General features: G+C 36.3%; 2 protein-coding genes across 2 annotated transcripts in view; both read right to left on the bottom strand.

Annotated features, from left to right (window-relative positions):
- Positions 1–642: 642 nt before the first annotated feature.
- LOC110107466 (protein S-acyltransferase 8-like) overlaps positions 643–15,576 on the bottom strand; it is a 36,815-nt gene continuing 21,881 nt past the window's right edge. The window contains exons 4-5 of the mRNA XM_020837737.2: positions 13,129–13,362; positions 643–1,434 (exon numbers count right to left, since the gene is read on the bottom strand). Of these exons, the coding sequence (XP_020693396.1) occupies positions 925–1,434; positions 13,129–13,362 (744 nt within the window). The 3' untranslated portion in view covers positions 643–924. The remainder of the gene's footprint in view (positions 1,435–13,128; positions 13,363–15,576) is intronic.
- Positions 5,382–7,783, bottom strand: LOC110107467 (heat shock protein 81-1-like). The gene has a single exon (XM_020837738.2). The coding sequence runs from the start codon at positions 6,525–6,527 to the stop codon at positions 6,153–6,155; it is 375 nt and encodes a 124-aa protein (XP_020693397.1). The 5' UTR covers positions 6,528–7,783; the 3' UTR covers positions 5,382–6,152.

Here is a 15,576-nt window from a genome sequence, read left to right as displayed (position 1 = left end):
CATTTCGTTGGAACATTCAATTTGACTATTAGTTCGTTGACTTTAATTTTATTCCATTGACTTTTAATTCGAACTCAACAGTAAGATTTCAATTGAATAACATTTTTATTGCTTTATAAAATTAAAATTTTTTGCACTATAAAATTACTTCAAACAGCAATAAGAAAACCGTCCCAAACGAAACATAAGATTTATACTTGATCATCTGAATTTTCTGCTGACAAATCATTTAATACAATAAAATTTTATGTAGGCACTTGACTAGGCCTAACCACGATGGCTTAAAAATATTTAAAAATTATTTTAAAAAATAGCAAAAAAACTAGCACAAACAATGGCTTTCTTAATGCTTTTTAAAATAACTTTCTAGATAAAAAATTATTATTTTTATTAAAAAACTACTTTAAAAGAAATCAGAAAGCCCAAACAAAACCTAAATCATCACTCAAAAGGTTTATGAGCTGCTCCTTTCAGTCATTTCCAAGAACACTTGATAGATGCTATCACATAAAAATACAACAAATTTCTCCCTCCTAAGCTTCCCTGATGTGCTAAAAACTGTTTTCCTTTGCAATCTTTAATCTTTATCATCAGAACAAAAATCTCATCAGTTCCCACGTTAACCCATGACACACTCCACAATGTAAAAAAAAAATTAAATTGAAAGATTCAGCAATTGCTTTGCAAATTGTTTGGCAAGTGAAGAATGCTACAAATAAGATAAATTGAAGAGAAAAAAAGGAAGAAATTACACAGAAAGTCCAAGAAATCCATGTTCTCTATACTATACAGAAAGAACAAAACCACTATCACAACATAACTGTATAACCAAGCTAATAATGGCAGTGGAATCCATCCTTGCTCTACACCTGAGGTAATTACAGGTATGCCGTTAAACTTCTCCATCTCTACTCCTTTCTTGCATCAACAAACCTCCCCTTTTTCATCCTTCAAACTTCCATCTTGAGAAGAGCTCCTTTCATGCAAGATCCCGAAGCTATCAATTCTCCTACTCTGATTCAAATTCATGACTAGCTTCTCATCATCATCTGCTGTCATGAGAGGAAGCTGTGTATCCAAAACTAAGGCGAGTTTCGACTCCGGTGCGATGCTCGGAATGCTTGCGGGGCTCTTCCCACCAATCTCCTCGTCGAACTCGTCGATGTTGTGCCGCTGGGAGATCATTGATAGATCTGCACTGATACTAAGGTCATCTTGTACTTTCGAGCGAGGGTAGCTTCCGGAATCATCTTCCAGGTCCTGCGGGCGAATTGTGGGTGGAGGTTGAGGGGGCTCATCTGGAACAATGGCACGGAAGTCATTCCTTGAGGGCTTGATCTTGGTGCAGAATACCTCCAGGAAATTGTTAAGACAACCTCGGTCATATACGTTAAGCCTGATGTCAGCTCTATATCTGAAATTCTCATATGTGGTCTGTAGTACAAGAATATGTTGGAATCTTGCTATGAAAAGAAGCCAGGAATGAAAGAAAAAAAAAAAGGTTCTGAAAGACAAACAAAGGTATGAAATAAAATGTTTGCAAAATTCAGATTCTAATTTAAAGACCACAAAAGTTGAGTTTTATAAGCTTTTGTGCACTGAACTCATTTTGGAGAGCGGCAAGTAAGAAAATGTAGCAATAAGTGCCAAGGAAACCATAAACTGTACCATCATATAGAAGTTTCAAGATAAAGTGATAAGAGACGATGCATAATAACCAAGGAATTGATCAAGGATATTGCGGGAGGAAAGCGCATAATTAACCAATGAAAATTTCATCTCATTTTTGTCATGTCCTTTGGGTTTTTCATCATTAAATCCAACTCCTGGAGATAACTTCGTCATGCCTTTGAATTTACAAGTTCCCTTGATATTTTGTTGGCTATATTTTATGGAGTTAACATAAAGTTCAATTAGTTTTCACCACCTCGAAGACTTCTCTGTTGCTGCTTTTCATTTTTCATTACACTCACCGCAATGATGTCATATGATGCTTCTAAGCTTTGTATATGGAGTGTCGCTTGAATTATATTTTCCTGAATTGCTTCACTATTTATCAAACCTAATTTTTGACGTTAGATAGAGTTTTAAAATAATAAGAAGCTCAAGAAATATGTTAGAAGTCCGGAAACAATTTCTTAAGAAAGGATTCAGCACATCACACCCTTCAGTAATTTCTCAATCAAATAAATTTCATTCAAATACTTGGTACTCCTTAAATGTATCAATCTGCTTGCTTTTAAACATTTCAAAAACTTCGTTATCAAAAAATTACTTCATTGAATCCTCAGCGGAATGAAATAATTGTGGATTTTGATGACCTAAAATCGAAGCGCTAGAACAGTGCCATCACAGCAGCATCCAGTTAGCTTGATTTGCTCAACATAAGCTGATTAAGCATACAATTATATTTTTTACGAGTATAGTTAGAAGAATATAAGAACTACTAGCCGCATCAACTTACAATAGTCTTCATGATAGTTTAGAAGTTTGCATATTTTCACTTCTTTCAAAAACTATATAACTATTTAACTGCTGCTTCTTACAAACTTCCAGATGCTAAAAAAATAAGCTATACAGCCTTATATGTCCTATAAGTTGTTTCAACTTCAAGCTTTTTTGAAATATATATAGCAATATTATTAAAGGTAAGTTGGATGTTTGCCTATGCTCTCAGTGATGTAAGATGAGGCCATACATCGAACAAGATGCTTTCCTATGCCCTCAGTGTAGTAAGATGAGGTCATAGCACTACACAAGCCTCTCAAACAGGCATTATTAGTAAGTTATGCCCATGGGCTTCGAAAATTTGTTCCCCAGTCTCTCACTTGGAGAGTTTAGGTGATTTTCCAGTCAAATTTTTAAAAGATTGATTAGATTGAAGATAAGACCACTCGGAAATTTCGTCTTCAGTTTGTGAGGACTTTATAATCTGATTCTAAATTTCTCATAGGATAGGGATAAACCCCTATGGTTAATTAACCCTCTCCATAATGAGCAAGAATTTTTTATTAAGGCTGATCATTAGATAAGTACATAGCATATAGTAGCAATAAATTTGCTATTGGATTTAAAATTTACCATCATGAACTTAAAACATATGGTCGGGAGAATGATGATGAGCCAAATCAAGATTTCATGATTCTGTCATCATGGGTTGTCATTATCACAAATTTATTTAGTTAAAGGAGGTCGTCAACCCAACCTGATTGAAATCCTCATCAACAATCACCGACGTCCAAGGGAACCTTATGGTCTTGGGTGGAAGCTTTACTAAGGGAATAAATTTAAAATGACCTTAACTAATAAAGAGCTTCGTACCCTATCAAGTGTACACTATGTTTTTTACTCAAGAGACTTCTAGCTATTGGAGAACTTGCAGGTTTTGGTTGTGACCGTAATTTAATAGAATTATTTTGCGGCAATAACACTTGATCAAAGGGACATGGTCATAACTATTTATTTGTAATGCCATATTGTAGCAAAATCATTGATTAGAGAACATGCGTCACATCCTTACCATTGAGGCGTCGTTTGAGAATAAATCATAATGATATAATCAACAAGAAATTGGCTTTTTGTTAGCTAAGATTATTCTTGAAATCAGCAACATTGATAAAAAGTTACGAAAGGTGGACGAGTATTACTTCCAAGTTTTTTGTGAGATGAATTTCTCTCAAAAAACATTTTAGATTTTTTTTTCTATAATTTTATTAACTTTTATAATTTTTTGGATGCAACCCCAAAAGTACCTACATTGAGATTTGAGGTCATTTTAAAAGGTATAATCTCATCCGATTGTATTTTCAGTCAAAGCAGCCATCATTGGGGTTTGAATATTTATTTTGAAATTTGAACTTTGTTAACTTTATCTGTTTTCTAATAGAAGATTGAGTTCAAATATCAACTTTATGAGCTACCATAAAAGCGTCAAACTTTCAATTTAGCATTTTGTAATGAATTTTTTTCGTTAAAGGTGTTGAAGACCTAATGCAAATGTAAAACAAATAACCATGGATTTTACGGTCCTATGTTCACTTGTAAGAATAAGTTTTATGCTAAATTATTTAAAACTTGTTGCTTGGGTATCCTTCATTAAATTCAAGTCTCGTCAACTCTAGTCCTTGCAAGGAGGAGAATTAAACTTGAAATGAGGAATTTATGACCTTACCTTATAGGCAGGGCGACAAACTCGAGAAACATCGTGCAAAAATAAATTTGACTTCTACATTTGAGGGTGTGTTTGTGAATTTCCAAAATGGTTATTCATTCTTCTAGTTTCACGATTCTCAGAGTGGATTGAATTTTAATTTTAACTAGTTTAAACCATATAGCATTCTTAGACATTGCATTTAAACACTTAAAACATATGTCGAAGCACATGCGAACTAGGTTAAATTTGAAAAATAAGAGATTTGTTAAGTTTCAAAAAATTGCTTCCTTTTGGAGTCAACATGCACTTTATTTAGAGAATATGTTCATTCATCTTAACCCATGCAGTATTCTCATGCCTCAAATTTAGGAATTTGATGCATTTGTTGGAACACGTGAGTGATTTTAAATAAGAAACTATATGATTTTCAAAATAATTGGAAGCTTTGTTGAGCGGTCACATATTTTCTAAAGCGAGAGAATTTTAATTCGTTTCATCTTCAACGATGCATTAGTCGGAGCACATACGGTTAAATTGATTTCAATGATCTTTTTTTTTTTTTTTTCCGGTTCAGGTCATAAATATAAATTTCGACATCACCTAATGTCTTCCCCATGTAAGAGGCATGATTAAGAGTACTAGACATTTTTACCATGCCAAGAAAGATGTGTCTAATCAATATTGTAAGACAGTATAGTTGGGGATCTTCTATCCCATTACGCGCAAAAAAAAAAAGCATGGGTCTTCATGTACTTGCTTGGAACTCATAATATTTTCCCCACCACATCAAAAAATAAGTGCAAAGTTACTTAAATTTTTCTCGCTATGATAAGAAAAGCACGCAAAAGGATTACCTACTACATTGCAAAAGACGCTTACGAGTTTACCCTGACCCCGCAGCATTAAGAAAAGTGCACATGAGTTTCGAGCGTTGTGTCAAACATGTATTCAAAATTTTGGAAATTTTTACAAGTTTGTGAAATTAAACCTCTGTGCATGTAGTGGTGATGATGATGAGAGGGTGAGGTGAGTAGGCATAAATTTTTTTTTCCCTTTTTTCTATTTTCTTTAATTTTACTTTTTCTTTTCTTTTTTTCAATTTTGTTTTTTTTCTTCTTTTTGGTTTATTTTCTCTTTTGTTCTTTTCAGAAAGAAAGGGGGAGAAAGAGAGGAGAGAGAAATAGATTGAGATAAAGAGAGAGATAGAGAGAGAACATGAGAGAAAGAGAGCAGATAGTGGAAAGAGAAAGAGGGAGTTAGAGAAAGAGAGTGGAAGAGAGGAGAGAGATAGAGAGAGTATGGGAAATAGAAAGAGAGTAAAAGTGAGAGGAGGAAGGGAAAATAGGTGAAAGGTGGCACAGGTGCAGACAACAGCATCGACAATGCCAAACATTAGTGTGACAGGTTGACAGCTGAAGCTGTGGTGGGTACTAGGTAGAAGCAACTAGGACGGCGACTAGCAGTATCGATGGCTATGGGAATGAGAGAGGGCGTGACATCGAACAAGGCATGAACTGCGGCAAATGGCAACTCGAACAATAACCAAGAACAAGCTTTTTGGGAGGGAAACACCACCTGATCTACCCCGGATATAGAACCCACAAAAACATAATTTGAAAACATTTATCAACTGTCTAATATGCCTACAACAGAGGAGATAAACCCTCTATTTATAGAGTAAGGCTACCTCAAGGATCCCTTTGGAGGCAAACATTAAAGAAAACTAACAAGAGGAAGAAGTAACATATAACAATAGAAAGGAGGTGGGTTTGATTGGTTGAACCGGTTTGGATAGGTCCACCCGATGTCATTCTCCCCGTCTAGGAGAGACTTTGGTAGAAGTTTAAGTCGATGAAACTTGCTGATGAACTTAAGAATCTTGCTTTTTTTTTCTTTTTTTTCTTATCCTCATCATCAGAAATCTTCTTCTTAGTAGTCTTCTCAATCCAGAGAAAAATGGGACAGCTGATAAACTCAGAATGCTTCTTTATTAGCTCCTTTAAACAGCATCTTCAAAGTATGAATCGAACCCAACAAAAAACTGATCAACCATGCTAACATCAGCACCACCAACTAGCGCCTCCATGAACTCCTTTGTGCTGGAACGCGCAATGGTACCAAGGATGTTGACAAGATCAGATTTGGTTATACCAATTTTGCTATCAATGAAGGTGAGCATATTTGTTGCCTTATCAAGAATGATATGAATGAATAACTCCAGCAATGCACCCAGCTTGCTCATGTCATCATCATATGCAGGCTTATCAAGACAAAGAACTCCACCGAAAATGTTTTCATCATACACGGGCTTATCAAGACCAAGAACTTCAACAAATATGTTGTCATCAAACACAAGCTCATTATAGACATCCATAGACGACGATTTCTACAATTGACCTTTAAATCCATTGAAGATGGACTCGATTGAGGGTGTGGATGAAGACTTACAGGGTGAGTCTTCAAACATGTCTTCATAGGAAGAAGGGATCTAATCAAAATCAAATATATTAATCTTGATTTCTCCATCATCCCATAATCTCCATAATCTCATAATCCTCGCCTAGCGTGGTTCTGATGTCGCCTTCTTGCCTCTTCATTACTCGACAAATTTTGATGAAAAAGCTAATGTATTCTTCCTCTTCTTGACGTTCCCCAACTTTTCTTTGCTATAATCTTGCTAACCTTTGTTGAAGCGGTTGAATTTCTCTTTGAAATTCGTCAACCACCAAATTTTGCACTGGTTTATGTGGATTCCGACTAGGCCACATCTTGCTTTGTTTAGTTGTTGATTTCTGGACCAAGAACCAGGAATTTTGTTATTAGTGGCTGGAATAGGTTGGTCACAGGTGTCTTGATAGCTGGAAGAAGAACGGCAGCCCCCAGGCTTTCTTGGAAGGGATTCCTGCACTGTCGAGACGCGATTGGGCATGTACAAGCGGTCTGGCATGAGTGCAGGACACGTAAACGAGATGAGCACAGGGTGGGGGATTTGGTCGGACCAATGCAGGCCACGGGCCGCGTGGTCGAAGGGCGCGACACGGGCAGATCCATGCAGGTTTATCTTTTGGGGAAGAATCTCTAATACGTACACACTATTAAGTACAGGATATCGAAGGCTGGAAGATGAAAGAGAGGAGAACGGTTGGAACTACTAGTACAAGCCAACAAGAAATGTTGTTGAACTCTTACGGCTAGTGTGGAAGCAAAAATGGCGGTACTTGGACTTCAATTGTTGATGCTGGACTAACAAACGGAGGGAAGAGGATAAGAAGTCGGACTGATATCAAAGTTATCCCTATCTAGGCTAGCTTCAGGACAGCATAACTCCGCTCTTTTCGGCTGAATTGTCGAATTCCACCACCCAGAGGAATTATGAGCCTAATTTCACAAATAAAGAGCATCTAGCTCTTCAACATTAGCACGATCTTCTCATAGAAATAACGTCCAGCTTTACCTAGGACAACAAGGGAGGAAACCGCCACCTCCATCCTAATGAATTAATCAAGCAAAACCCTCCCTGAGGCAACATCTTGCTAGCTATGATACCAAATGACATCGAACAAGACACGAATTGCACGAAACAACAGCTCAAACAATAACCAAGAAAGAGCTTGTGGGGAAGGTAACACCACTTGAACACCACTTGATCTACTCAGGATACAGATCGCACAAAAACAGAATTTGAAAACATTTATTATCTCTCTAATCTACCTACAAGAGATAAGATAGCCCTCTATTTATAAAGTAAGGCTACCTTAAGGTACCCTTTGTAGGAAAATATTAAAGAAAACTAACAAGAGGAAGAAGTAACATATAACAATAAAGATGTGGGTTTGGTTGGCTAAACCAGTCTAGATAGGTCCACCCGGTGTTAGGGCAAGTGATTGAGAGAGGGTGAGGGGGTTGGGAGTAAGACAAACAAGAGAATGCATGAGAAACTTGTGAATGCGTGAGAGAGTGAGATAAAGAGTGAAGAATAGATAGAGGCAAGGAAGGGTAGGGTGTGCGTGTGATGACATGGTACAAGATCGTAGGCAACAACATTGGGGATTCGTGCATCAATATGAAAGTTTTTTTTTCATTTTTTTAGATCAACAACCCCTACCCAAGTGCCTGCCTTAATGTGACAAACAACAAAGCATGGGTGAAGAGTTAGGTGCTCATACTTCAACTGCATAAGAAGAATTAGTTTTTCATGATCATGGTTTGGCATAAGGTGATGCGACAAAAAAAAAACATCAAGAGTGGGAAAAATGGTGATGCACATTGAAAAATAAGTTGGATTAACGGTTGATAAAAAGCTTCCAGACCAAGAGAAATAAATATATGAAGTAATATGGAGGACTACAAATCTAATGATTAAAAAGAGAGTATAAATGTTGATGATAGAAAGTGGATGAGAAATTTAGAAAACCCTAGGCTGAGATTTGATTTTAGCAAAACCAACAAACATACAACAAATAAACTATGAATAGAAACACTCATGACACTTTTTATTAAAAGATTTATAAAGGAAATAGCAAGATACAAGTGGATCTTCAATTGGAGAGGAAGATTTGACTTTACCAAATCCCTAGCTACCGGCTAGAGCCCTCACAACCAAAGAATCCCTAATTTCAGCAAACACAAGCCTAAAAATTGAACCCTAGCCTAAACGAACTACTTAAAACATACAAAATATAGTCAAATGCCAAAACAATCCCTCCTTTTGAATTTTCCCCCTAACCCTCCTTAATTCCTTCTCTAATTATTGTGGACCCAACCCCTCGGCCTCTTGTAATAGGGGTCAGTCCCTCCCGTACTGGTCTAACAATCCCCCCCCCTCTCCCAAAGACTCACCTTGTTTGCAAGGTGGAAAAATGGCTACCTCCTCAATTTCCTCGCCATCACAAACGGTGAGAACCTAAAGAGTTGGGTTCTTACATTTATGCCTCATTGTATACCTCTCATCACATTTGAAATAGAGTCCCTTTGCCCTTTTCTCCTAAAACTCTATTTATGCAAGCTTCTTAACATTTTTTCTAGGTCTCCCTCCTACAATCTTCTCCTTCGAGGTCTCCCTAAGAGTACTCGGTGTCAGCTCCTAAGATAACAAAAAGATGGTGGTCATCCTGTATGAAACTCCATAGTTGCTGCCTCCAATCCCTCTCTCCAGGTGCTTCTTATCCTCCACTAACTGGGCTAGCTCCATAGCCTCTCCCAAATCACGAAGCCTCATCACTCTAACTGCCACCCAAATATCTGATTTGAACCCTTTCATATAGCTCCACTCCAATCCAGTCTCTGGGAGCCGGTCCAATCAACTGGCCAAGTGCTCAAATTACTCACGATACTCCACGACTATCCAATCCTACGTCAGGGAGAAGAAATGCTCATAAAAATTCCCTCTCCTATTCGTTCAGAAACATTACAACAAGCAATCCTTAAACTCTCTTCAGGTTCATATGGGTTACATCGTATCCCTTCGCTAGTATCATGCCAACACTTTCCCCTCCACGCACATCCCGACCGTCATCAGTTGCTCCTCCTCTGTCAACCTATTGACGGTAAAGTACATTTCCACCCATCAAATCCACCCATGTGCAACCTCTCCCTAGAAAATAGGCATCTTCAGCTTTACTACACTCGAATCTCCAATGTTCCCCTTGTTTCCTCTATAATTTCCCATTCCCCAAGGGGATGGCTCCCCTCAAGTGTCCCAATCATCCCCTATACGCTCGTACCTAAACCTTTTATTAAATTCTCACATTATTCTATCCAATCCAGGACCCCTTGAATCATAATCAGCCCCTCTCATTTCAAATTCAACACCCCTTCGATCATAATCAACCCCAATCCTTTCAAATTCAACACTCCTTCGATCATAATTAGCCCCTCCCCATTCAAATTCCGCCCCCCTCTTCTCAAATTCCGCCCATACCCTTAACCCAGTTCCTCCTAAGGAATAGGCTCTAGGGGAGGCATTCTCTCCTCCCTCTAGAATCTCCACCTCCTGATCTTCCCTTCGCTTTATTGGATTAGGTTTTTCCCACTTCCTTGGTTGTCAGCGACTTCCCTTGCCTCGGACAACGCCGTTTTGGGTTGGTTCTCAAGCAACTTCTTCAACATCTCCTCCGGGATAGAAAATTTTCCATAAATCTTCTCGTGAAAGGCTGAAATTTGCCTTTTGAAATATGAAAATTGAGTTAGAAGATCTGAATTTTGATATTTCGATTGTCCGATCTCCCCTTGCAACACTTCTACCTTTCTTCTTACCATAGGTACCTGAATTTAGGCTCCAATAGCAAAAAAACAACAACTTTGATGCGAATATAGCCTCCAAACAGCAAAAAAACAGCATGATCGGAGAGGAAAAGAAGCATAAATCAGTGAGGAAGACTTCTATTTCAACCCAGGAAACGATTCTGATATCAATTTGATAGGAAGTGAATGTAGAAATTTAGAAAACCCTAGGCTGAAATTTGATTTTAGAATAACCAGAGAACAAGAAAACTAGGAATAGAAACACTGAAGACACTTTTTATTGAAAGATTTATGACAGAAATAGCAAGATACAAGTGGATCTTCCATTGGAGAGGAAGACCCGGCTCTCCCAAATTCCTAGCCGTCGGCTAGAGCCCTCACAACCTAAAAAATCCTACTTTCAACAAACACAAGCCTAAAAACTAAACCCTAGCCTAAACAAACTACTCAAAGCATACAAAACATAGTCAAATGCTAAAAGAACCCCTCCTGAATTTTCCCCCCTAAACCTCCTAAATTCCATTTCTAATTACTGTTAGACCCCACCCCAAAAAGAGGGGGTAGTTTGAGGCAGAACATGTCCACCTCCTATAACAGGGGTCGATCACTCCTGAACCGGTCTAACAATTGACAAAAGATGAAATTAGCTTTTTATGAAAATAATTTGGCATGAGGTGGTGTGAAAAGAGCATCAAGAGTAAGAAACATGGTGATGGCACCAGAAAACAAGTTAGGCTATATATAAAAACTAGAGCTTCAAGATCTAGAGCAATAAATATGCAGCAATAGAGAAAGAGATGGGGAAATACAAATCCAATAATTAAAAAGAGAGTATAATGTTGACAAAAATGAAATAGACAACAACGAAGATTAGATTTTGTCATTTTGAATGATATAAATGATACAAACTTAAAAAAAGATACTATCCCTGTTTAAGATGTCTACTTATAAAAATTTTTGAAGTTAGGATAAGGTGAAAAATGACAATTCAGAATTATTCTCTGCTTAGATTAAAGTGAAAATTATCAGTAAATACACTTTAAAATATGCCTCATTAAGTTTGTGAGTCATACAACCATTTTTAACCATTTAACATCGCTCAAGAAAGCACACAAGTTGGTACTTAATGCTTTCGATGATGGGAAACCACAGCCTTGTGACAAACTAGAAATTTTAATAATACTACTATATAAATATGTTCAGCCAGTGGTTGTAAACTTATTATTTAATTTCATTTCACTTCTACCATTTTTCTATTGTTGGTTGGGCTTTGTTTTATTTTGCTTAAGCACTTGCATAGGGCCTTTCTTGTAGTTGCACCTTAGCAAGTAGAAGTGCTTGGCATTCTTAACTGAGAGAAATATCCAAATACACTCACCTTTGATTTCACAATAAAAAATTTGAAATGGATCTTATTCTAACGACTTATGCGTTTGATTCTTTGTTCAACATCTCCTTATGATCCTTATGTATTTAATGGTTTTTACCATCCTTTTGTTCTTCAACTTTGGCATTCCCTTAATTGGCTTCTATGATCATTACGGCATATGACAGTTTTGTTCTGGTTTGGTCGTTCTTGTAAATACATGTAGGTCATAGAAAATAACATTTTCACGTAGTATTCTGCATGGATCCTTATCTAACAAGGCATCCTTCTCTCACTTTTGGTGAGTTTCTATTGTCATATGTAAAGTTAGTTGTGGCAATCTTTTCTTTCCATTGCTTACATTGAATTGATTGACTTGATTTCCTCTATTATTAAGAATTTCTATCTTGCAGCTATATGCAACTTTTTGGTTGCTTTGATTATTAATCAGGGAATTCCAAGAAGATTTGTTACTATAAATAAGTGTTTGAAACATGCACAAATCAAATTGGTTCTTGAATGAAATTATAAATGAATGCGCGCTATTCTTCAAATTTTAGGAGTAAACCCCAAAATCAAGAGATTAAAGATTTCTCGGAGAGATTATCTCCTTATATAAACATGATGCTTATTTTAGTTGAATTCTTACCCTTCTACCTTTTTCTTAACTAATTATTGTTATAGATTTGAGAATGTGATTGAATTTGAACAAATTGGATGGAATCTGATTTTCAACAAGTATATGTATTTCAAATTATTTGCATGGCTTTCTAGTTTCTAAATTTTTAGTAGAAACTAGAAAGATATTAAATTTTTTTATAAATTTATTTCCTTTGCATTTTCAATTTTCATTGAAATTATCAAATAATTATTAAATGATTAAGACTTATTGACCTGCGAATCTTGTGTGTCAAGATTTTCTGTATCTCAAAATAGATCAACATGAGAAACCTTAGGACCTAAGGTGTAATATATTGAATTTGATATCAGAACTTACGATTGTAGATCTAACTAGGATTTGTCTGTTTCGTAAGTGCACATAAACATGGAAAAACTTTATTGATCTACATTATCTTTCTTTAGTTTAATGGAAATATAGTTCTTTGAACGTCCTTGCATCATAATTGTGAATCAAATTAACCAGACTGTCAATAAAAGGGTACCCTGCATTCATTAAAATAGTCAGGTTTTCACAAAAGCGTAGCTAAATACAAATATAAGCTTGCATGATCCAGTACAAATTATCTATGCAATCAGTTAACTTTAAGGGTAAAAACATATATTATAAGAGCAGCCAAAAACAGAGGCAAAGCTAATATGAAATCCACAGACAAATCTGGCAGAGGAAGAAAAAGGCAAAACTGACCTGACCAGTACTGATGAGATAAAAATGAAAACCAGTAAGTCCACCAACAAACCACAAAGAGATAAAGCAGTATATCATGAGAATCACAGAAGCAGGGGATTGTTTCATTGCCTTCCATACCGTGGGGTAATCCCCACCCATGAGAAACTTAATGTACAACGCACACATGGCAAACACATAGATACAAAGAAGAGCCGCTGAGAAGACGAAGAAGAAAAAGTAGCGGTAGTTTCTCTGCACAAGAAACCAAACATAGTGAGAAATACTGATAAAGAACAAGTAGCAATAGTTTCACTGCATAAGGAACCAAATATAGTGAGAAATACTGAAAATAATAAATAGAAAAAGAAAATAAATTTCAAAAAGACAAATAGCCATTATTAAAATATCATAAAATATTCAAATTAATGCAATGGGGATATAAACAGTAGGTTCACTTCACTTTGCTAATCCAAACAACAATAATTCCAATAAAACATATTATGACTCCAATAAACACAGCTAAATAGCACACATCATTATCATGAAGAAATATCTAGTGTTGTTAAGGCCAATCCGAGCACTCACCTAAGTGCTTGGGCAAGATAAGTAGCAGTTCACACACCACCTAGGTAGGCAACATTGGTGAGGTATGCATTGGTTTCTAAAGGTGTAGGGTGGTAAGATATGCGCCTTCACAGATTATCAAAGGTAGGTGCAACAATCTCAGTTATCGATTACTAAATATTTAAGACGAAGAATAAGATTATGAGAAATCTGAGTAAGAGATTGGGGGCAAAAAATTCAATAATAGAGAAGAGAGCAGGGATGTTACTAAGATAGAATGAAAAAGGGATTATCCTTAGATCTACATGCTACAAACTTAAGTAGCTTTAGTGTACTTATTTAAAATAATCTATTTGGCATAATTTTCAATTTTGTAATGCAATTGAACTTAAAATTTTATTTATTTTTCCAACATAATTTGTAAGGAAAAGAAGATCCAGAAAAATCGATTCATTTCTTCTTGGTTGAAGGTACTAATTACAAGCCAATATATATAGATTCTTCTAAGAAAAGAAAGGAAACTAGCCCACAGCAAAACAAGAAAAATATATATAGAATTACACCACTAGATGAAACATTCAAACGTACAAATTTCCCTAATGTATTATTTGCAACCAAACTTGAATCTCAGACTATCCACATGAGGTTGTCGAGTCCTTTAATGCACATTTTCTAACACTCCCCCTTAAGTCATTGAATAAATACTCTTTATTCCCAATTTAGAACAATTCTTTGAAAAACTCTAATATTCAATCCTTTGACAAGCATATCTACAAGTTGTTAATCAATAGATACATAGAGTGTGCAAATCAAGCCACTATTTAGATTTTCTTTAATGAAGCATCAAAAAACTTCTACACAATTTTTTTGATCAAACTACACTGGATTGTAGGTTAAGTTGATTGCATATTTATAGTCGCAATAAAATCGCAATGAGCCATCCCATTGATTTTTCAAATCCGAAAACATGATGTCAACCCCAATAATTCACAACACCCTGAGCTTTGCTTGAAACTCTGTTTCATAATTTGATATTGTCGCTGGATTTTGATTCGTACTTCTTTAAGTTATAAGAATCACACTAAGAAAGGTTCAATATCCAAAATTAATATTACATCCATAATAGACTTTGTTCGCCCATGAACAATAAGCGCAAACCTCACAAGCTTAAGGTCCTTATTTTCCCTAAGGAAGATTGGATAAAACATTTAACCATATTTTCCTAAGAGTAGTGTTAGGGTTTATATTGATATGGGTCCTGATTCCTATGAGCGCAAGCCCTCATAATTAATTACCCCTCATAACGCATTAGAAGAGCACTCTCGATTAAGGATAAAATATATTTAGTATGTGCATGAAGTGCAGATGTGTGTGTAATAGTGGTGAATATTCTAAACCTTGGTAGTGGGGGTTGAAGGTAGACTCGATCAAGATCCCATGATTCCGTCATCCAGGGAATACCGTAGGATTCAATCTACAACACTAACTACTATTGATCGTAGTGTCCAGGGAATCTGATTAGCAGCCATGGGTTGTCTCATCTCAGGGATCCCAAGTAAACTGAGGTGGATATATGTATATTAGTTATTTAATTTGGGTAGGGATGTATGACTTCATTTAGAATTTGTCCATAGTTTAGGTTTGGATTAAGTCTTATGGCCCCGTTTAGGAGATGCCGTGTGATTGGATTTAGGTAGGGGATTACGGCTTTGTTGACCCCTACACAAAAAACCATGCGAAAAGTGGCGAAAACGATGATTTAAGCAATGCGTGCATTGACAAAACACATCACTTAAGGGGTCAAATGACCTCAAAATGCCAAACGGATGGTATCGTTGCGATCATGACACTAAATTTTGTTGGGTCGAGGCCTGTCGCAATTGAATCGAATGAGATTAGTCA

The sequence above is a fragment of the Dendrobium catenatum genome, unplaced genomic scaffold (genome assembly GCF_001605985.2).
Source record: "Dendrobium catenatum unplaced genomic scaffold, ASM160598v2 fragScaff_scaffold_1105, whole genome shotgun sequence".
NCBI lineage: Eukaryota > Viridiplantae > Streptophyta > Magnoliopsida > Asparagales > Orchidaceae > Dendrobium > Dendrobium catenatum.
Note: the sequence above shows the minus strand (reverse complement) of the source record. Positions and strands in the feature narration are given on the sequence as shown.